The sequence below is a fragment of the Rhinopithecus roxellana genome, chromosome 19 (genome assembly GCF_007565055.1).
Source record: "Rhinopithecus roxellana isolate Shanxi Qingling chromosome 19, ASM756505v1, whole genome shotgun sequence".
In the NCBI taxonomy this organism is placed as follows: domain Eukaryota; kingdom Metazoa; phylum Chordata; class Mammalia; order Primates; family Cercopithecidae; genus Rhinopithecus; species Rhinopithecus roxellana.
In genome coordinates this window covers 75,672,565-75,695,043 of record NC_044567.1, presented here as the reverse complement: position 1 = coordinate 75,695,043, position 22,479 = coordinate 75,672,565, and the positions used below count along the sequence as shown (strand labels likewise).

At 40.1% G+C, this 22,479-nt stretch overlaps 1 protein-coding gene, 1 non-coding gene and 1 pseudogene across 2 annotated transcripts in view; all 3 read right to left on the bottom strand.

Annotated features, from left to right (window-relative positions):
- EFCAB3 (EF-hand calcium binding domain 3) overlaps positions 1-16,217 on the bottom strand; it is a 38,644-nt gene extending 22,427 nt beyond the window's left edge. Inside the window, exons 1-5 of the mRNA XM_010380086.2 lie at positions 16,129-16,217; positions 11,210-11,286; positions 7,478-7,621; positions 6,125-6,196; positions 4,283-4,403 (exon numbers count right to left, since the gene is read on the bottom strand). Of these exons, the coding sequence (XP_010378388.1) occupies positions 4,283-4,403; positions 6,125-6,196; positions 7,478-7,621; positions 11,210-11,286; positions 16,129-16,202 (488 nt within the window). The 5' untranslated portion in view covers positions 16,203-16,217. The remainder of the gene's footprint in view (positions 1-4,282; positions 4,404-6,124; positions 6,197-7,477; positions 7,622-11,209; positions 11,287-16,128) is intronic.
- Positions 1,310-2,045, bottom strand: LOC115894872 (annotated as a pseudogene).
- On the bottom strand, positions 16,015-16,077 carry LOC115895013. The gene has a single exon (XR_004055223.1). It is a non-coding gene; the product is annotated as a U7 small nuclear RNA (small nuclear RNA).
- Positions 16,218-22,479: the final 6,262 nt, after the last annotated feature.

The window sequence follows — 22,479 nt, the reverse complement described above, 5'->3', positions numbered from 1 at the left end:
GACTCACTCCTGTAATCCTAGCACTTTGGGAGGCTGAGGTGAGCAGATCTCTTGAACCCAGGAGTTTGAGACCAGCCTGGGCAAAATAGTGAATACTTATCTCCACAAAAAATAGAAAAATTAGCCAGGTTTGATGGTGCATACCTGTAATCCCAGCTATTTGGGAGGCTGAGATGGGAGGATCACTTAAACCCAGGAGCTTGAGGCTTCAGTGAACTATCATGGTGCCACTGCAAGACCCTGTCTCAAAAAAGAAAAAAAAAAAAAAAGACTTTGGCTTTTACTCCGAGGGAAATGGGAGGGTTTTGAAGGTTTTGAGTGGAGGAGTGATATGATCTGCAGTGTTTGGAAGACTCATTTGGTGCCGTAGGAGTCAAGGAGTCAGCTAGGCACAGGGAGTGTTGTGAGTAGGCTGTTCAGCAGGCAGAGCAGGGGAGCAGTAGTCAAAGGTGCAAGCAGGGAGACCAGTTATTAGCCAGGGAAAAATTAATGTATGTAAAGTGCTTGCTCAGAGCTTTGCATTTAATATATGTTCAATAAACGGTATCAACTATGTGAATACCTATCAAATTCTACCATTAATCAAATCAAGACTTGCTTTCTCAGGAAATTAAATGAATTATCTTTGCCACTTATTTGACATTTATTTAACATATTTTGAATTAATTTACTTCTGTATATTTATTTAAATATCCATATATTTCTGACTTTTCTCTCCATATGTGTGTGTGTGTGTGTGTGTGTGTGTGTGTATACACATACAATTATTATTTTCTTTCTTTCTTTCTTTTGAGAGAGGGTCTCACTTTGTTACCCAGGCTGGAGTGCAGTGGGGTGAACATGGCTCACTGTAGCCTTGACCCCCAGGCTCAAGCAATCCTCCTGCTTTAGCCCTTTAAGTAGCTGAGACAACAGGTGTGTGCCACCATGGTGGCTAATTTTTTGTTGTTTTTTGCATACAAAAATTTACCGCTACAGTTTTTTTTTCCTTTATTTTTGAGACTAAGTCTCACTCTGTCATCCAGGCTGGAGTGTAGTGGTGCGATCTCAACTCACTGCAACCTCTATCTCCCAGATTCAAGCGATTCTTGTGCCTTGGCCTCCTGAGTAGCTGGGATTATAAGCGCACAATACCACACCCAGCAAATTTTTTTATTTTCAGTAGAGACAGGGTTTCACCATGTTGACCAGGCTGGTCTCGAACTCCTGGCCTCAAGCAATCCACCTGCCTTGGCCTCCCAAAGTGTTGGAATTACAGACGTGAGCCACCACACCTAGCCCATCACTACAGTGTTTTCAACATTCAAGTTTATGATCTTGGTCTTTCCTTCGTGCCTTTGTATAGGGCCAGAAGAGAGACATTGGGTACTTTGACAACCTTAAAGCAGACTCCAGGAATATCACCTTTTTTTTTTTGAGATGGAGTCTCGCTCTCATTGCCCAGGCTGAAGTGCAGTGGCATGATCTCGGCTCAGCGCAACCTCTGCCTCCCAGGTTCAAGTGATTCTCCTGCCTCAGCCTCCTGAGTAGCTGGGATTACAGGCGTCTGCCACCATGCCTAGCTAATTTTTAAAAATTTTTAGTAGAGATGGGGTTTCACCATGTTGGCCAGGCTGGTCTCGAACTCCTGACCTCATGATCCACCCGCCTTGGCCTCCCAAAGTGCTGGGATTACAAGCATGAGCCACTATGCCCAGCCCAGCATGACCTTTTAAACCAAATCCAGCAACAAGAACTTTACCGTTTTTCTCAATAAAGTTCAAGCAACCACCATTGGGTACAAAGGCTGTGATTTTCTTGCTATTATTGATCAGCTGGATGCTGGCACACTTCCTGATGGCAGAATTTAGCTGTCTGGCTTCAACCCCTACTTTTTCCAGCACAATTCCTTTTGCATGAGAAGCACCTCTCATGCAACCCTCAAAAGGGCTGGCCTTCAGGGCTGTGCCCAAATGGGCTTTCTTGTACTGTTTATCATGCCACTTCTGGACTCATCAGTGACTATGGGGCTTCCTAGCAGCATGAAGTCCATGACACTTGCCCATCCTGTTGTCACCACAGGCCTGAGTGAAAGAGCTAATTTAAAAAAAAAAAAAGAAAGAGCTAATTTTTGTAGAGACGGGGTTTCACCAGGTTGCCCAGGCTGGTCTCAAACTCATGGGCTCAAGTGATCCATGCACCTTAGCCTCTCAAAATGTCTCCATTTATACATTAAATACTATGTCTTAAACATTTTTAATCTCCTTAGGTATCAGGCAATAGCAAGATGACCAGATAAATAATAACCAGATAAGATAACCAGATAAGTAACAGCCACGCCACAATAACAATAAAAACGCCAACATCAGCTAACATTTCCTAAGCACTTACTGGGTGTGAGAGGCAGTATAGGGAGATAGATAAGAGCATGAGTTCTGGAATCTAAATTCCAGAACTAAATTCCTAAAATATAGGTACAACTCCCTCTTGGGCAAGTTATTTAACTGACCTGTGCTGCAGCTTTTTCATCTGTAAAGTGGGAGTGATCATAGTATATACTCATTAGGGAGGTGAGGATTAAATTCGATAATATGTATATTCTTTTTTAAAAAAATTATTTTTATTTTTTTTTAGAGGAAGGTCTCACTCTGTTGCCCTGGTTAGAGTGCAGTGGCACAATCACAGCTCACTGTGACCTCAAATTCCTGGGCTCAAATGAACTTCTCGAATAGCTTGGACTACAGGTATTCGCCACCATGCCTAGTTAATTTTTTTTAATTTTGTAGAGATGGGGGTCTTGCTATGTTGCCCAGGCTGGTATGGAGCTTCTGGTCTTAAGTTATCCTCCCATCTCAGCCCCCTGAGTGGCTGAGATTACAGGTGTGAGCCATGATGGTTGGCTATAATTTTTTTTAAACGAAACTTCAATTTTCTTTTTTTTCTTTGTTATTTTTTTTGAGATGGAGTCTCACTCTGTTGCCCAGGCTGGAGTGCAGTGGAGTGATCTCGGCTCACTGCAACCTCCGCATCCCAGGTTCAAGCTATTCTCCTGCCTTGGCCTCCCGAGTAGCTGAGATTACAGGCGCCCACCACTATGCCCGGCTAATTTTTGTATTTTTAGTAGAGATGGGGTTTCACCATGTTGGCCAGGCTGGTCTCAAACTCCTGACCTTGTGATTCGCCTGCCTCAGCCTCCCAAAGTGCTGGGATTACAGGCGTGAGTCACCGCCCAGCTGAAGCTTCAATTTTCAAGATAATATGTGTGTGCTTAGTTTAGTTACTTCCACACGATAATAATAGCTAACATTTATTGAGCTCTTATAATATGCTAAGCACTTCACATGTATTGTCACACATCAGTCTCACAATTGTCCTATAAGGTAGGTATTATCACTCCCTTTTTATAGATGAGGAAACTGAGATCGAGAAGTTAAACCATGTATCGAATTTGTGTACCAACATTAGACTTTACTAAGTGTCTTTGAGTTGGAATGAAAAGTAGAATTTTGTGCATCCTCTATTCTACATCTGACAAAGAGGAGAGTATAAAGAGACTACCTATTGAGGGGCAGCAGAATATTTTTACATTGTTGGTGGTATTCTATACTCTTAAGTCTCTCTAGGTGGAGACTGGAATGCTCTGAAGGAGTATGAGCTGAAAAAAACTGGTAATAGCAACATTTGTTTAATTTCTATAAGACAATGATAAAAATAGATTGAAGTGATTTACTTTCAGCACTACTTGCTGGAATAAATAACACAGTTGGTGTGTGTTATTTATTTAAAGGATGAGAATTAAAGGTTTAAAGGATGAGAATGTTTCCTCATCCTTTAGTCTCAAGTCTAATTCTGGCTCCGCTCTAGTCCAAAGGCTACTTTCAGAGGTTTGAATTTGCTGTACCTCATCTCAAGAGCCCCTGGTAGTTTCAGCATGAACAAGAGCGTCTTATATTCCAAACTAGATTTCTAAGCCCACCCAAAATTATTCCTGGAAAAGTCTTGTTCTGCTGGGATTCTTTGGCCTGAGATAGAGGAGGCTAAAATTTGTTGGTTGTCTTAGGTCCTCAGTGGCGCCCTGAGGCGGTTTGAGGTCAGCCTTGCAGTTTTAGAACTGGGCAGGATTGTGGAGATGAAGGAATAAGGTCTCACGTTGTAGCACAAGGGCATTTGCCCAGATACCTTCTTTTCCTTAGTTTTGGACCAGACCCTGTGGAGTTGGATGTTAGTGAGAGGTGACTGCCATGTTAATATCTTCATAATGCTTCTGAGAAGGCTGTTTTTTGCTCCTTTCCTTCTCACTTACCTTACTATTTCTAGTATAGACTTTCTGGGTAGGGCTGAAGTCTCTAGAAGCTTTGATAGGATTTCAAACAATAGGATTCCTGGGTTGCCAGCTAAATCTAAACAGGTCTCCTTTTCTGGAGCTATGGAGGGAAAACAAAAGATAGATTTTTAAATACCTTCTGAAATTAGAAATCGACCACGTCTTTACTGACTATTTATAATAATAATATCAAGTCAGGAACTAGAGGTACAGTAAAACATTAAAAGTCTGTTCTATTTGGTAGAAAGGCCATTTTGGTTACTGAGCAGACAGAATAAAATGGAATGTTAAAAAATACTTTTAGTTCAATAACGTCTAAGCAAATGTAGTAATATTTTTAATACAAACATGAATTTTGTGTTAATGATTATTTCCTGGTCCTAGGCAAACTCCCATTACTATAGTACTACTTGTAAGAAATAACTTCTCTTTATCCTAAGAACAGTTCATAGCTTATGAATGAATATATTTTCAAAACTGTATACAGTATTTGGAATTTGGAATTTTTTTTTTTTTTTTTTTGAGACGGAGTCTCGCGCTGTCGCCCAGGCTGGAGTGCAGTGGCCGGATCTCAGCTCACTGCAAGCTCTGCCTCCCGGGTTTACGCCATTCTCCTGCCTCAGCCTCCCGAGTAGCTGGGACTACAGGCGCCCGCCACCTCGCCCGGCTAATTTTTTGTATTTTTTAGTAGAGACGGGGTTTCACCGTGTTAGCCAGGATGGTCTCGATCTCCTGACCTCGTGATCCGCCCGTCTCGACCTCCCAAAGTGCTGGGATTACAGGCTTGAGCCACCGCGCCCGGCCGGAATTTGGAATGTTTATCCTAGAAAACATGAATAATGATTAGTTTTTCCAAGGCAGCCTGTTAAACTTATAAACAAACCATGAGGGGATTAATGACAATATTTCAACTACACCTACACATCATGTATAACCTTGGGGGAGAAATAACAGAAAAATTATTTTCTATTAGTTAGTGGAAGCATGTGACACCTTAACTAATGCTTTCTAACCTACAGCAGACTCTCCAGCCCTAGCACTGAGGGTAGAGGCTTCATCAGTGTGTGGAAGCTATTTTTTCAAGAACAGTAAATTATCGACACCCTAGATTTACATGAGAGAGTGCATTTTTCTTTTTATGAAAAAATTTTTTTTAAATAAAAGGAATACCTCTCAAAGTAGTGCATACACTTGGTAAATAATTCAGACATTATAGGCCAGGCGCGGTGACTCACGCCTGTAATCCTAGCACTTTGGGAGGCCGAGGTGGGTGGATCACGAGGTCAGGAGATCGAGACCATCCTGGCTAATGCTGTGAAACTCCATCTCTACTAAAAATACAAAAAATTAGCCGAGTGTGGTGGCAGGCACCTATACTACCAGCTACTGGGAGACTGAGGCAGGAGAATGGCATAAACCCAGGAGGCAGAGCTTGCAGTGCACCGAGATCGCACCACTGCACTCCAGCCTGGACGACGGAGCAAGACTCTGTCTCAAAAAAAAAAAAAAAAAAAAGAATTCAGACATTATAGAAGCAGCCAAATTTTTCTACACCAGTCACTCACTCAGTGTTCTTACTGGAGACCAAAGAGCAGTGTCTCCTGCAGGAGGCATTTAGACAGTGCAAGTGCCTGCCTGATGTAGTTAATACTGTACCAATTTGTTTAGCAAATACTGTTCTGGAGAAGCAGTTCAAAAGTAACTCACATCCCAGACTACACTTTCCTGACCTGTCTCCCAACTGGAGGCCTGTGAATGATGTTTACTGTGCAGTGAGTTGTAGCTGCCCAACTGCCTTCTGTTCATAACGTCTCTACTCACCCACTGCCTTGAGGAAGAGATTCTTATCTGTTAGCACCTTGATAAAGTCTGAGAAGTTCACCTTCCCATCTCCTGCAACAAAAATCTGAAACTCAGGACAATGATAAGATGTATTTTAATTATCAGAGTATATATTAAATGTAAAAATTAAAACACTCTGGATGATTTAATATTAAAAAAAGAGCATTTGAATTGAGCAAAAAAAGAGCATTGGAAATATGCTCAGGTGAGCCCTGGTCTTCTTGAAGCGGTCTTAGCACCATTACATGAGTCCTCCACAGCCCACAGAAGCAACAGTGGTTGTAAACATCCAGCCAGGAGCACCCAGCCATTGCAGTCTGTCCGCCTGCTCTTTTCTCAGAGCCTGGCCATGCTTGCAAGGAATCTGCCCTGTCTTCCCATGCTATAACCATCCCTATTATTCCTATTTTAACATCCCCAAGCTGTATTCCATTTCCTCTAAAATTGAAGGATGATGAGTATTATTAGAGGGGTATGTGTGTGTTTCCATGAAATAACAGAAAAATTTGACACCGTTAGTAGAAGCAAGTGACACCTTAAGTGACATTGAATGACAGGTGGAACTGATGTTGATTGAATGGGGCACTGACAGTTGGGTGGAGAGAAGTGAGAGGAGATAATATGCTGAATATATTTTTCACACAGCATATCAGTTTGGGCTACTAATAATTTGGTCAGTATATTCACTAAAAACATTACCTGTATGCTTTAAAAATACCAACAAAAGTGCTATGGCATTTAAAATTCAATGTAGGTAGGACTTGATGGAAAAAGAAAGATTTGTTCTATTTTGATTCAAACAGAAACAAAAGTCTTGAATTTTCTTGGTAATGAGTCATTATTAACATTGTTACTGCTTTTGTATCTGTTATTTCAGGGCACCCTCCATGTACAGCTTCCATGTACATCAGGACAGGTAACTTGAATTTGATACTGAAATCAGACAATCACTCTTGGCTTCTACACAGCGTTTTTCAAATAGTCCATTTTCTAGGATTAATTTGATTTCACAACTTGTACACATACCTCACTGATCTCCTTAAAGGGACATACACCATACACACACAGACACACACACATATGTGTGTATCTCTTTAAGGATACATATGTGTGTGTATACAAAGATATATGGATATATACATATATGTATATTTGTATATAGTATTCAAATATATAGTCTACAAACATACAAATATGCAAATATACAAATATATATATATATGGGGGCAAGTAAATAAGGTTTGTTTCTCATGTTTATATAGTCATTAAAAGAAAACTATATATTCACAAAAATCTTTTATGGGAAAAGCAATGAGAAGCCAAATGACTCACGATCAATATCAGCACATTTCAATTCATTATAGACATCATGCTTGGTTAGATTCATTCCCAGCTTAGCTACAGTGCACATCAGTCCATGGAAATCAATACAGCCAGTTTTGTCCTTGTTGAAGAAGTTGTAGGCATCTTGGAAAGCTGGGGAAATAGGATTAAGTTATTCAAGACAGTTATTCAAGAAGAAGTATATACACTAATAGGACTAGGATAGACAATATAGTTGACTGGAGATCATGTTCTAACAAAAGGATTGTGAAAAAAATGAGTGCTTAATAGACATTTCTTATACAGTATCCTTCCATGGAACTTGAACTGGAATGAACTAACTGTTGCAAAACCAAGTGTTGGTAAGTAAGATGGCCTTCCAAAGATATCCACACTGTAATCCCTTAACCTATGAATATGCTATCTTACATGGCAAAAGGGACTTTGTACATTTAATTAAGATAGATTCTTCTGGGCTTGATCTAATTACATGATCCCTTATATAGCTAAAAGCCGGAGAGATGTGGCAGAAATCAGAAAGATTTAGAGCGTGAGAAAGACCTGACCCACCATTGCTGGTTTATCAGCCAGGAACTTCTCTGCCTGCTAAAGAGGCTGATAAACAGCAGGGAAACTGGAATGTCAGCCCTACAAGAGAAAAGAACAGAATTCTGCCAAAAATCTGAATGAGACTGGAATCAGATTCTCCTCCAGAGCCCCTAAATAAGAGGCCAAGCTGGCCAACACCTTAATTTCAGTCCTATAAGACACAGAGAAAAGAAACCAGCTGTGCCCACCTGCACTTCTGACTTATAGAACTGTGAGATAATAAATTTGTGTTGTTTTAAGCTGTTATGTGTGTGGCAATTTGTTACAGCAGCAATAGAAAACTAATTTGTCAAATTGGACCCAAATTATATATATGTGTGTGTGTTTTGTATGGATCCAAAGGTTTTCAAAGAAATAGTCAAGGCACTAACTGGAGCCAAAATTAGATAAGTATTTTCTGAAATTAGTGAATGAGGAAATAAACCGCGAACAAAATATATTCCAAATGACACCAGAATAAAACTTACTTCATATCATGTTCAAGTCTCAGCATCTCTATGTATAAGAATGATTAATCTCCTACAGAGATAATGATACCTGCTCTATAAGTGTGTAATGTAAAAAGGTAACATCTTTCTCCTTGATAAAAGGTAGGCTTCTCTAGGGCTGGAACCAAACTATCTCTGACTTGTTTCTGTTTTTCCCATTATCTCTTGCATGTTAGTAGGCACTCAACAAATATTGATTGCATGCTTTCCATGGACCAGGCATTGCTCCAAGTGCTTAGGATATATTAGCACACTAAATAGACAAAGATCTGTGCCTTCATATAAATGTAATAAATAGGTAAATTAGATGCCATTTTAGAAGGTGATACATACCATGGAAAAAAGAAACAGTAACTCTGGGTGGATGATTAGAAAGAAGAAGAGAAATGGAATTCCTACACACTCCCACCTCCATGTCTATTTCCTGACCAGCACCTGTACCTGCATGACCTTCCTTTCTCTCTGCACTGCAAATAAACTGTATGCTCTTACCCAGAACCAGTCCCTCCCTTGTGGGTTGGAACTCATCCCCTCTCTCATATTCAAAGAATTTACCTAAGAAAGGGTCCCCCCTTAGGTAATGGAAATATCATTTTTTCATTTTCTATTATATCAATCCTATTGTATAAACTTCTGCTATTTCTCCCTTAAAAAGTACATTGTGACCCCATTTCCCCCTCCAGCTATTGCTACCTCTGCCATTTGTCTCTTCTTCCTATTAAATATTTAGTCATTTATGGCTGGGAGCGGTGGCTCATGCCTGTAATCCCAGCACTTTGGGAGGCCAAGGCGGGCAGATCACGAGGTCAGGAGATCAAGACCATCCTGGCTAACACGGTGAAACCCCGCCTCTACCAAAAATACAAAAAAATTAGCTGGGCGTGGTGGTGGGCACCTGTAGTCCCAGCTGCTCGGGAGGCTGAGGCAGGAGAATGGCGTGAACTGCAAGGTAGAGCTTGCAGTGAGCCGAGATCGCGCCACTGCACTCCGGCCTGGGCGACAGAGTGAGACTCTATCTCAAAAAAAAAAAAAAAAATTAGTCATTTTTTCTATCAGTGTGGATTCATGGATGTTTATTTTATACTTTGGGTTATAATCAATTCTGTATTATTAATTTTTATTGCTCAAATAGGAAAAGTTGTTGGAAGGCAGAGTATATGGATACAGATGCTGGTAAGGAGGTAGACATGGAAGTGAGAGTCTATGGACATTCTACTCTGATTGCTTCAGTTTTCTTCAGGAAAGTAAGGAGACCTATTGACAGTGAGGATGGGAGATGCTAGGGATCTTGAAGTATTCCATAAATATCTGTAGAATGAACAAATTAACCTCTCATAGGAAAGTTGTGAGGATTAAGCACTGCAAGGAACACATTTTCTAGTTTCCATATTTGATGTTTTGTTATCTGGGGCCTTGCTGGCCCTGGAGGGACTGCCCCTCTCAGGGCTGGTCAAAGTCGATTGATTCTTTGATTCATTTCTGTCTCCTGGGTCAATTTCTAAATTGGTTCTAAATTAAGTGGGGTAAAGCATCAGCCTCTCCAGAAACCAGACGCAACCCAAACACAGCCACACTTGACTTCTTTGAATTTTTCTAGTGCATCATGTTTTCCCTTTTCTCTGGCCTTTGTAGATTCTGTTCTTTTTGCCTAGAACACTCCTCTCAGCACTATTTGCCTGATTTACTCCTAGTCGCCATTCAGCCTTCTCTGGGACTCCCCTTCTTCCCTCACAAGACTAAATTAGGAGGCTTTCCTTTAAGCTCCTATAACACTCTATACTTTCCCTATCATAACTTGTGTTATATTGTAATTTAAATGATTTATTCAGCAAGTTCATGGCTTTTTTTCTGAGATGGAGTCTCGCTTTGTCGGCCAGGCTTGGGTGCAGTGGTGTGATCTCTGCTCACTGCAACCTCTGCTTCCCAGGTTCAAGCAATTCTCCCTGCCTCAGCCTCCCAAATAGCTGGGATTACAGGTGCCCACCACCACGCCCAGCTAAGTTTTGTATTTTTAGTAGAGACAGGGTTTCACCATATTGGCCAAGCTGGTCTTGAACTCCTGACCTCAGGTGATCGGCCTGGCCTGCCTCAGGCTCCCAAAATGCTGGGATTACAGGTGTGAGCCACTGCGCCTAGCAAGTTCATGGTTTAACAGCCTGTCTTCCCTGTTAGACTTCCTATCAGGTCCTACCATGTCTGACTTGTTTTGTTATGTTTCCCACGCCTAGTATATTTTTGGCATTAAATAAATATTTGTTGTTTGGATGAATAAACTTTAGCCAGTGTAGTTCATTTTATCATTATATTTTTTTCTTTGAGAAATCCTAGGACTATAGCTGTGTTTGTGTTCTTTATTACTTGATTTATATTTGTTCTTTTGTTATTTTTGCATTTGTTCTTTTCCACACCCACAAGTTCTTCTTTGAATACAATTATTTGACCAGCACTGCCTAAATTCTAGGGAGATGTCCATTTAAAAGCGATTTCCCTCCTGTCTCACAAAAATATAAGTTTTATTCCCTTTCTCTCAAATGATGGTGGTGTAGACAACCCGTAAAATCTCAGATCTTTCTTAGAGAAGAAAGGATCAGACATATTAAGGAGCTGTTATCTATGCTTCAATTTTGAGGATGATTCTCATTACCTGCCATTTGTGAAGCACTTAGCTTCTTTTCTTTGTGTTGTAATTGGCATTGAAGAGATCCTGGTAAGTCTCTATCCCTGAGGAAAGATATGAAAATATTTAGATTTATTACATATGTGAAACCAGCAGACATCAGTCCTATTCATCAGTTTCTGCTACTGGAATGACTGTAGCATCTCAATGTATCCAGTCTACTATCCTAAGGGATCTTCTATTTAGGATAGTCAATAGCTACAGGATGAACAGTGAGAAAATGTTGGCCACTGAGATCCACCTATGCCCTAAACTTGCCCATCACCCCTCCCTTAAAAAATTATAATTTTTAATTATAATTTAATTATAATTATAATATATAATAAAATTATATATAATATAATTTAATCCAGCCATGGATGCCCAACACCCCTCCCTTAAAAAATTATAATTTCAGGCCCGCCATGGTGGCTATAATCCTAGCCCTTTGGGAGGTCAAGGCAAGAGGATCGCTTGAGCCCAGGAGCTCAAGACCAGCTTGGGCAACATAGCAACACCCTGTCTCTACAAAAAACAAAAAAAATTAGCCAGATGTGGTGGCACGGGCCTGTAGTCCTAGCCACTCGGGAGGCTGAGGTGGGAGGAATGCTTGTGCTTGGGAGGTCGAGGCGGCAGTGAGTCAAGATTGCACCAGTTTGCTTCAGCCTGGGTGACAGTGAGACCCTATCTCAAAAACAAACAAACAAACAAACAAACAATCAAAAAATCAGTTATGATTTCCCCCATTTTACACAATAGGAAACAGAAGCTCAGAGTAATTAAATTATTTGTCTCAGGCTATACAGATAGTAAACGGAAGACCTGAGATTCAAACCTAGATTTGTCTGACTCCAAAAATCAAGGCCATAATGCTTTACACTATTCCTGTTGTTAGAAATAGAAGTTGTTTCAATTTTCTTTTTTTTCTGGCTCCAACTCTCAGCCTTGAGTTTCAAATTTTAAAAAAGTATAAACATTGTTGTGGTGAATACCCTTACAGAGAAACCTTTGCATCTATGACTATTTTACAACTTTCTTTTTTAAAAAACTTTTACAACTATTTTACAATTGTCAAATTGCATTTTTAACAGCATATGTATGTGTGTGTAAGAGAGAGAAATAAAGATAGAGAACACTTCTGAAAATCTGAAACCCTGGGTGACCTTTCCTTTATTCAGGAAAGTAAAATCTGGGAAAGGCAGGAATATATTAATACTTTCAAGATATTTTGTACAGATCTGAAGTGATTTATTAGTTTAAGAACACAAAAATATATCATGTAAAACTGGGTTTGCTTATAATATGATAAGTAAAATTTAATTACATTTAAGTAAATGTGACTTAACTCAAACATTTAATTATAATCAATTTTATAAATTTATTTCAAGTGTCTTTAGTTTTGATACTTGGAGAACTAAAAGGTTAAAAAATATGAAATCTCGGCCGGGCGCGATGGCTCAAGCCTGTAATCTCAGCACTTTGGGAGGCCGAGACGGGCGGATCACGAGGTCAGGAGATCGAGACCATCCTGGCTAACACGGTGAAACCCTGTCTCTACTAAAAAATACAAAAAACTAGCCGGGCGAGGTGGCGGGTGCCTGTAGTCCCAGCTACTCGGGAGGCTGAGGCAGGAGAATGGCGTAAACCCGGGAGGCAGAGCTTGCAGTGAGCTGAGATCCGGCCACTGCACTCCAGCCTGGGCAATAGAGCGAGACTCCATCTCAAAAAAAAAAAAAAAAAAAAAAAATGAAATCTCGTAGTTTTGTGGCTTTATAAGAAGCAGTTTAAAAAGTAAAACTAGGCCGGGCGCAGTGGCTCACGCCTGTAATCCCAGCACTTCGGGAGGCCGAGGCGGGTGGATCACGAGGTCAGGAGATCAAGACTATCCTGGCTAACATGGTGAAACCCCATCTCTACTAAAAATTAAAAAAAAAAAAAAAAATTAGCTGGGCATGGTGGTGGGCGCCTGTAGTCCCAGCTACTTGGGAGTGGAGATCACGTCACTGCAATCCAGCCTGGGTGACACAGTGAGACTCTGTCTCAAAAAAGAAAAGTAAAACTAGAAGAAATACTAAACATTGTAGTTAAACAAAAAATTATTATGGTTTATTAATTTAGTATCCCCTAAAGCATTTATTAGATTCAACTCATTTTCAAAGAGGGGCCTGGGAGAAAAGGAGGTGATAGTTTCAGAACTGTTCTTAACTTTTGAAAGTGGAATTTTATCTAACTTGTCTTACTTTCTCAGTTTTTACTAACATTGATTTCTTCTTCTGGTGCTTCCTCTTTATTACCTACTTGAATTTCTTCTCTTTCTCTCATTCTTTCAAGACAGAATCTCCCTCTGTGGTCCAGGCTGGAGTGCAGTGGTGTGATCGTGGCTCACTGCAGCCTTGACCGCCCAGGCTTAAGAATCCTTCCACATCAGCTTCCCGCGTAATTGGAACCATAGGTGCATGCTACCATACCCAGCTAATTTTTTATTTTTTGTAGAGACAAGATCTCCTTATGTTGCTCAGGCTGGTCTTGAACTCCTGGGCTCAAGTGTTCCTCCCTTGTCTACTTCCCAAAGTGTTGGGATGGCAAGTGTGTGCCACTGTGCCCAACCTGTAATTTCTGAAGCTCGGGTTTGTCCTTATTCAGATAGGTTATTTTATATTTATTTTACTGATGTTCCTTGATTCGTGATAGGGTTACATCCTTATAAACCCATCATAAGTTGAAAATACTGTAAATTGAAAATGCATTTAATTCACCTAACCTACATAGCTTAGCCGAGCCTACCTTAAATGTGCTCAGAACACTTACATTAGCCTACACATGGGCAAAATCATCCAGCACAAAGCCTATTTTGTAATAAAGTGTTGAATGCCTCATGTAATTTATTGACTCCTGTACTAAAAGTGAAAAACAGAGCCTACCTTAAATGTGCTCAGAACACTTACATTAGCCTACACATGGGCAAAATCATCCAGCACAAAGCCTATTTTGTAATAAAGTGTTGAATGCCTCATGTAATTTATTGACTCCTGTACTAAAAGTGAAAAACAGAATGGTTGTATGAGTATTTGAAGTTGAGTTTCTACTGGATCAGTATTGCTTTTGTACCACTATAAAGTCAAAAAATGGTAAGTTGAACCATTGTTAAGTTGGGGACCATCTGTATTTCTGAATATAAACAAATTTCTTTTACATGATGTAAAAGATGCAGTAGATAGGGAAATACTATGTTCTCAAGAAGCAGGAGGAAAGTAGAATTCAAGGCAGTGTAAAGATCTTTTTTATTTTTCCTTTTGAGACAGGGTCTTGCTCTATTGCCCAGGCTGAAATGCAGTGGTGCAATCTTAGCTCACCCTATCCTCTGCCTCCTGGGCTCAAGCAATCCTCCCACCTCAGCCCCTTGAGTAGCTGGGACTACAGGTGTGTACCACCGCACCCAGCTAATTTTCGTATCTTTTTTTGGTAGAGGCTGGTCTCAAATTCCTGGGCTCAAGTGACCCACCCACCTCAGCCTCTCAAAGTGCTGGGATTACAGATGTGAGCCACCATGCCTGGCCAGGCAATGTAAAGTTCTTATTACCTGTCTTTAAAAAGACACTCATGGCACAATTTCAAACCTTACCTTGGATCAAACATTGTAGAAAGACTTTATTTTACAAAGTTTCAAATGACTGAAGAACCTTACATTTGGAATGAACCTAATCCAGCCTCTCATCTAATGTAGGATTCCCTTTACACGTAGTGTTGTCTAGTTTTTGCTTCACTACTTTCAGTGACAAGGAACTCACTACCTCAAAAGATAGCTTGCAGAGTCAAGGACACTAGAAAAGATACACTCAAAATAGAAAGTAAATGGATAATTGTGAAAGAGGAAAGAAATATTCTTCTTATGATCTGATAAAATATAGATCAGGCTCTCATTTTTGGTCATTAGTGGCTGCTTATTGAAATTTGTTGTTAGGTGACTGAGAAAAAGCTATTGTTAATGTCACAGGCAAATCTCCCTTCCCAATTTTAGCCCAGGGTCAGTCATGGCTGATTTACCAGCTTTTGTTTACCAGCTATATTTGAAATATAGACCATGGCTGATTTACCAGCTTTTGTTTACCAGCTATATTTGAAATATAGACCCTTTTTCTACACTTTGACTAGGTTATGGGTTCAGGTCTTCTTTATGATCCTCTAAATTTTTTCTTCTTTAAACTGGCACTCAAAATATCTCAAGGTATAACTTATAACTCCTTGAGCCCCCTAGAGTATTTTGTATACTAACATAAAAACAGCTTCTTCTTTGGGAGGACAGGAGGGAGAATTCTGCTCTTCCTATCAAAAAAGATGTATATCTTTTTCTTTTCATTAAAAATCTTTCTCTTCAATTCCGATGTTTTGTTTTATAACTAAACTTACCATATAATAAATATTTGAAGAGTATTTTAATTGTTTCATCATAATCTCTATGAGTATTTAATATATTAATAATTTTTTTTTTCTGAGATGGAGTCTTGCTCTGTCACCAGGCTGGAGTGCAGTGGCATGATCTCAGCTCACTGCAACCTCTGTACCCCAAGTTCAAACAATTCTCCTGCCTCAGCCTCTCGAGTAGCTGGGACCACAGGCACATGACACCATGCCTAATTTTTGTATTTTTAGTACAGACAGGGTTTCACCATGTTGACCAGTATGGTCTCGATCTCTTGACCTCGTGATCCGCCCACCTCGGCCTCCCAAAGTGCTGGGATTACAGGTGTGGGCCACTGCGCCCGGCCAATAATCTTAATAATTTTCTTTTTTTTAGGGGCTTCTTGGTAAAGATTGGAAAACCTGCTAGACAAAATTCTGAAAGAGCTGTAGCACTAATAATTCTTTATCATAATACATTTATCACCCTTAATACATTCATTACTTACCTTTTACTGTGGGAGATGGGTACCTTTGTTAGAGGATTCAGCTTAAATTTTGGTTTAATTTCTGAAACTGCCATGTGGCCAGTGACTCTGTCTGGAATTCAGAATATATAATTAAGAAATCAGTTTACAGATTAATTCTTTATATTCTTTTGCAACTTTTTCAGCTCAAAGCCTGGAGTTTGAAAAGTCTAGGGCCTCAAGGAATGGTAACAGATGCAAACTCAAGTTAGAGGTATGCATAAAGTTGGAAGGCCATATGGAAACACCCCTTCATTATTCCCAGATTTCCAAGCAAAGTTGCTTGTCGCTGCTTCCCCTTCAATTAGTGTCATTCTGATCCTATGTAAAAATAAATGCCAAGTGAAATAAACCAGATACAGAAAGACTGCTATGTGATCTAACTAATATGTGTAATATAAAATAGTCAAACTCATAGAAGCAGAGAGTAGAATGGTGGTTGAGGAAGGAGATATGGGGAGATGTTGGTCAGTGATACAAAGTTTGAAGATGAATAAATTCTGAAGATCTAATGAACAGCATGGTGACTATAGGTAATAATACCGTACTGTATACCTGAAACTTGCTAAGAGATTAGATCCTAAGTGTTCTCACTACACACACACACACACACACACAAACACATACAAATAGTAACTATGTGAAGTGATGAATATGTTAATTAGACTGATTGTGGTGATTATTTAACAATGTATACATACACCAAATCATCTAGTTGTGCACTTTAAATAATACAAATGGTGCCATGTGACACAGATAATGAGCATTCTGGAAATATTTGGAAAAAGTTATTTAAAGATGCTATTTAATTATGAAATCAGTAGAGCATTTCAAGTCGTAATTGACAAAGAATAAAATGTATTTGCCTACTTGTTTACATCTTAGATACCTGCCTAGTAGTAAGTAGTTTTTCCCAGGGTGTCTTTTTGGGAGACTCATCCCTGCCCTGTCACTTCTTGGGAACCAACTGTTTTTGGTTTGTTTTTGTTTTTAGATGTGGAAAAAGGCTTTATTTGCAGGGGAGCAGGAATTTAATAAAAGAGACCAAATCCCATGTCATCGTCTGACTCTTTGGACACCTCCTTCTCCTCCTCCTCTTCTCCTCTGCTGCAGCGGGGGTGGAACCAGCAGCAGGAGCTGCAGTGCCTGGGGCAGCAGAGACAGCCACAGCCCCACCGGCAGGTACACTGGCAATCTTGCCAATACCCTGGGCAATGACGTCTTCAATGCTTTTTTCATTCAGCTCACTGATAACCTTGTTGAGCTGGTCATCGTCCGCCTCGATGCCTACGCTGCCCAGGATCCTCTTGATGTCTTTGGCGCTGAGGGGAGGGGTTGCCCCCGAGGGCAGCTAGCAGGTGGGAGGCGACCTAGCGCACCTGGGCGGGCGTCTACGGCAGCGGCGGCGGCGAGGCCTCCATGCGTGCAACCTCGGTGGAGTCAGGGAGGAAAAACCCAACTGGTCTTGGTTAACAGTAGGAATGGGGGTGGAATACAATGCAGTTCTGCTACCCTAGACCGCGGAAGGAACTCGTGAATTACCGTCGCCTTTCCACTTGGCATAGTTTGAGAAAGAGGTCTTATGGACCAGAAGCTGGGTTGGTAGGGCTTCCCCCTTTGTTGTTCTGTTCTTTCCAACTATCTTTTCAAAATGTAGAGTGTATTTGATAGCTCACTGACAAGAAAACTAGGTTGCTGACTTAGGAATAATGGATAATTGAATACTATTCAACCATGAGGAAAAAAGGTCTCTGAATGTTTGGTTAGAATTTGATCCATTTTCCCAGGTCTTCACCTCAGAGCCCAGAAAGCAGTTGTTTCTAAACAAATCAATTACAAGTCCTCAAAATCTGAAAACCTACCACAGAGCTGGGAACTCTGGAATGGCTCAACAATTCAGGCACTTGAAAGGTGCTGTGAAATCATCCCCATGCCTCAAAATAATCATTACTTTAAAAAAATACCTTCAATTCTCATAGATTATAGATTTTTAAAAAAGGACTTAGCATAGAATCCTACAAAATCGTGATATTTACCTACTTTTAAGCCGTGCTACCTACCACTTCTGGGCTTCAGTCAGATCAGGAATCTAATAAAGGGTTTGTTCCATCACACAACTGTGACCTCATTCACTGCTCAGGCTCAAGCTGAGGGAGAGAATGATCCAGGAGCTCCTTCCAACCTTACAGCAAGTGTGTTTTCAGTGTGGTCCATTCAGCACCCTTGGTGTATATGAGGGTGTGATTTATAAAATCGGAACATTTTGACACTGCTGGGATTTCAGGGAAGGGGGAGAATTTTTGTTTCAAGTTCTATGTTAATATATTTTCATGTTAATATCTTCATCAGGCTGGGCCTCGTGGCTCATGCCTGTGATCCCAGCACTTTGGGGGGCTGAGGAGGGCGGATCACCTGAGGTCAGGAGTTCGAGACCAGCCTGGCCAAATGATGAAACCCCCCCCCCATCTCTATTAAAAATACAAAAATTAGCTGGGTGTGGTGGCACACACCTGTAATCCCAGCTATTCAGGAGGCTGAGGCAGAAGAATCGCTTGAACTCAGCAGGCAGAGGTTGTGGTGAACTGAGATCACGCCCCTGCACTCCAGCCTGGGTGACAGAGAGAGACTTTTGTCTCAAAAAAAAAAAAAAAAGTCTTCAGGCAGTTGAAAGTTGTTCAGTTAAAATATTTTACTCAGCTGCCTTCACTGAATGGTGATTGAGAAACATTTCATTAATTGTTTAAGCCTAGGAAGAGGGGCAAAAAAAACTCTCATAGGCTTGTAATCTTTAGTATTATTGGGAAAACTGATTTCAAAAGAGTAATTACAGAAAAGATTGTTTTAAGCAGAAACCAAGGTATTCATGATCTGACATGTCTCATGGCATTGTAAACCCTCTAGTGCAGGAGTTAGGGGTGTCTTTAGTCTATCATGGCTAAGGACAGATATCTCTGGCACCCAAGGCTTAGCTAGTTATGTAGTTGGGCCCCTAAAAGTGCTTCACATTTCACTTGCAGCAATTCTAGAGGTTTCCTATTCCTGCTTAGGGGGATTTGTTCATTATGAGCGTAATTTGACTTTAACCTAGTCTTTTAAAAGTTAGTACACTGCCTCCCATTCTGGACAGGAACAAACAAGGAAAGAAAGGGAAGGCTTAATTTATAAATTAATTCAACAATTATTCACTAAAAGCCTACTATATCAAAGACTACTTATTTTTATTTATTTATTTTTTTTGTTTTTTTTTTTTGGTGAGGTCTCACTATGTTGCCCAGGGTTGAGGGCAGTAGCAGGATCATGGTTCACTGCAGCCTCGACCTCCCAGGCTCAAGTGAGTCTTCCACCTCAGCCTCCCCAGTAGCTGGGACTGCAAGGTGCAGGCCCCCATGCCCAGCTAATTTTTTTGTATTTTTGGTAGAAATGGGGTTTCACTATGTTGCCCAGGCTGGTCTTGAAATCCTGGCCCCTAGTGATCTCCTTGGCCTCCCGAAGTGCTGGGATTACAGGTGTGAGCTACCACGCCAAGCCTTATTGTTGTGTTACAGCATTCTTCATATATTTTGGAGACTAGATCCTTATCAATTACAAAATTTACAAGTGTTTTTCCCCATTCTGTGGGTTGTCTTTTTACTTTATTGATACCCTTTCAGTCACAGAAATTAGTCCTAGAATTTTAAAGCTGAAAGATAACTAATAGATCATCAACCTAATTCCGCCCCCAACGCACCACATTTTTTAAATTATACTTTAAGTTCTGGGATACATGTGCAGAATGTGCAGGCTTGTTACATAGGTATACACGTGCCATCGTGGTTTGCTGTACCATCAACCCATCATTTACATGAGGTATTTTTCCTAATGCTATCTCTCCCCTAGCCCCCCAACCCCCGGACAGGCCCTGGTGTGTGATGTTCCCCTTCCTGTGTCCATGCCCGCTTCATTTTTCTTTTATAGGGACAAGTTCTTTCTCTGTTAGCCGAGGCTGAAGTACGGTGGTGCAGTGATGGCTCAATGCAGCCTCCAATTCCTGGGCTCAAGTGATCCTTCCACTCAGCCTCCCGAGTAGCTAGGACTACAGTAGGCAAGTGCCACCACATCTGATTAATTTTAAAATTTTTTATAGAGAGGGGGTCTTGCTGAGTTGCCCAGGTTGGACTCATACTCCTGGCTTCAAGTGATCTTCCTGCCTTTGCCTCCCAAGGCTCTAGGATTACAGGTGTGATCCAGTGCTCCAGGTCCTCACTCATTTTATTTTACTGCTAAGGACACTAAAGCCCAATGAACTGAATTAATTTCTTTAATGGCAGAGTCAGGAACACCTGCTTTGTAAATTGCGCTGTGATACCAAATAGGCTACAGTGTTCTTAGAGATTAAAAAAAATCACAAATGGAGCATTAGAAAAGAATATAAAATACATGATAATCACATATGATTCAGTGTGGTGTGGACCATAAAGGCACAAGGAACTTAGAAAGACAGTTGGAGAGATTCATTCACCTTATGGACAAGTAGATGGAGGATAGAAACTGACAAGACAATTAGGGAAAGTAACTATGGTATTAAAAAATGTACGTCAAAGTGTTAAGCCCCATCTTTACAATGGCTTCACATCAGCTTTCACACTCACCTTTAATATCATTTGCAGTTTTCAGCTTATGCAGAATCGCCATTCCTTTTGCTTAAAGACAAGATTAAGAATCAAAATTACATAAATTTCTGAAGTTATGGAAAGTAGACAAGGAGGGCATAATTTATCTTATTTTTTTCCCCAGATGAGTGAAAAAATTAAGAAAATGTCAAGGTTATATGTGATATCCATCCTCATTCATATTGTTTCTTTTGGTGCCTTAATGTATTGCATTCCAAAAGCAAAAACTGAAAAGCACTATAGTGTCAGCACTGAAATCAAGACTGTTCATTTATCATCTTTTAGGATATAAAGAAGTGAAATGACTTTGAAAATCTGTTGATTCAGGAGCAAGATGATGATCTGTTACCCACTTCATTTTCATGAATGCTTTGTTTAGGAAGGTATTGACTAATTAGATACCTTTTAATGAGATAGGTATTTCTTTCTAGTGAATTATCCTATGAAATATGTGGGTATAATTAACTAACTGCAAAATCTTCCTTCACCTCACCCCTTTCTATGGGCAGAACAACCAACCAACCAAAACCTTAATAGTACAGATTTAACTCTTTTTCTTTTCTTTCCTCTAAAAATGTGGGGTAGTTTTGTTTTCTAAGTGTGAGGAGATTAATACTCAGGAGAAAAGTGTGGCTATAATAACTCAGTTTCCTGTATTTGGTTTGGTTTGGCCTGGCCAGATAAACCAACAATGTATTATTTTAATATCAAAAAAGGTCCATGGCAGATGATGAAAACATGGAAACATGGAAAATGTTTGGTGATCCCTTTAGGTTATAGAGGCTATATAAGGTAATATATAATGCAGAAAGCAATACATATAAAGAAGAAATATCTTTCCTATGGGGAAAGGATTAATTCTAATATAAAACACATAATCTGTAGAATTCAGAAAAACCTACATCTATAAAGCATCTTTTCTTTCCCTGCCTCTGATCTGTCATTCTCTCTCTCCCTATTGCTTGGCTCTTCGCCCTTCCTAGATATTAGTTTGCTAGAGGCACCCTATGCCATTCTTAGATACTACACGTGGCAACATTCTGGTTGAGAATGTGATTTAGAAGATGACAAGAAGCAGACTTTATTTTTATATGGCGACTTTTTTTTTTTCTAAATGTATATTAGACTTTCTCTGTGTCCCTAGTAAGTACAATTTTAGAAATTCTCACGTGGAACCTTACAACCCAAGTGCCTCTGAAGGCCAGAATGAAGCTCTGAATGTTCACCACCAAATAATAGAAATTTTAGCAGGTCTTGAAGTTGTTCATATATAAATGTTATTTCCATGTTATCATGCTTACGTAGCTGAAATTCACCTTTATTCTTTAGGAAGTAGAAATGGTGAAATGGAAATGGGAGAAAAAGTTATTTAAGTGTGAAAAGTGCCATTGCCATTATGCCTATGTCTGTCATCTGAAATTTGAGTGTGAAGACTTAAATCACAGTAGTACATTTGAAGGCAAATGTGTCAATATGGCATTAAGAAATAAAAGTTGTCCCTTAATACTTATATGAAGAATTTTTTTTTTTTCTTTAGACAGAGTCTCGCTCTGTCACCCACGCTGGAGTGCAGTGGTGCAATCTTGGCTCACTGGAGCCTCTGCCTCCCAGGTTCAAGCGATTCTCCTGTCTCAGCCTCCCAAGTAGCTGGGAGTGTGCCACCAAGCCTGGCTAATTTTTGTAT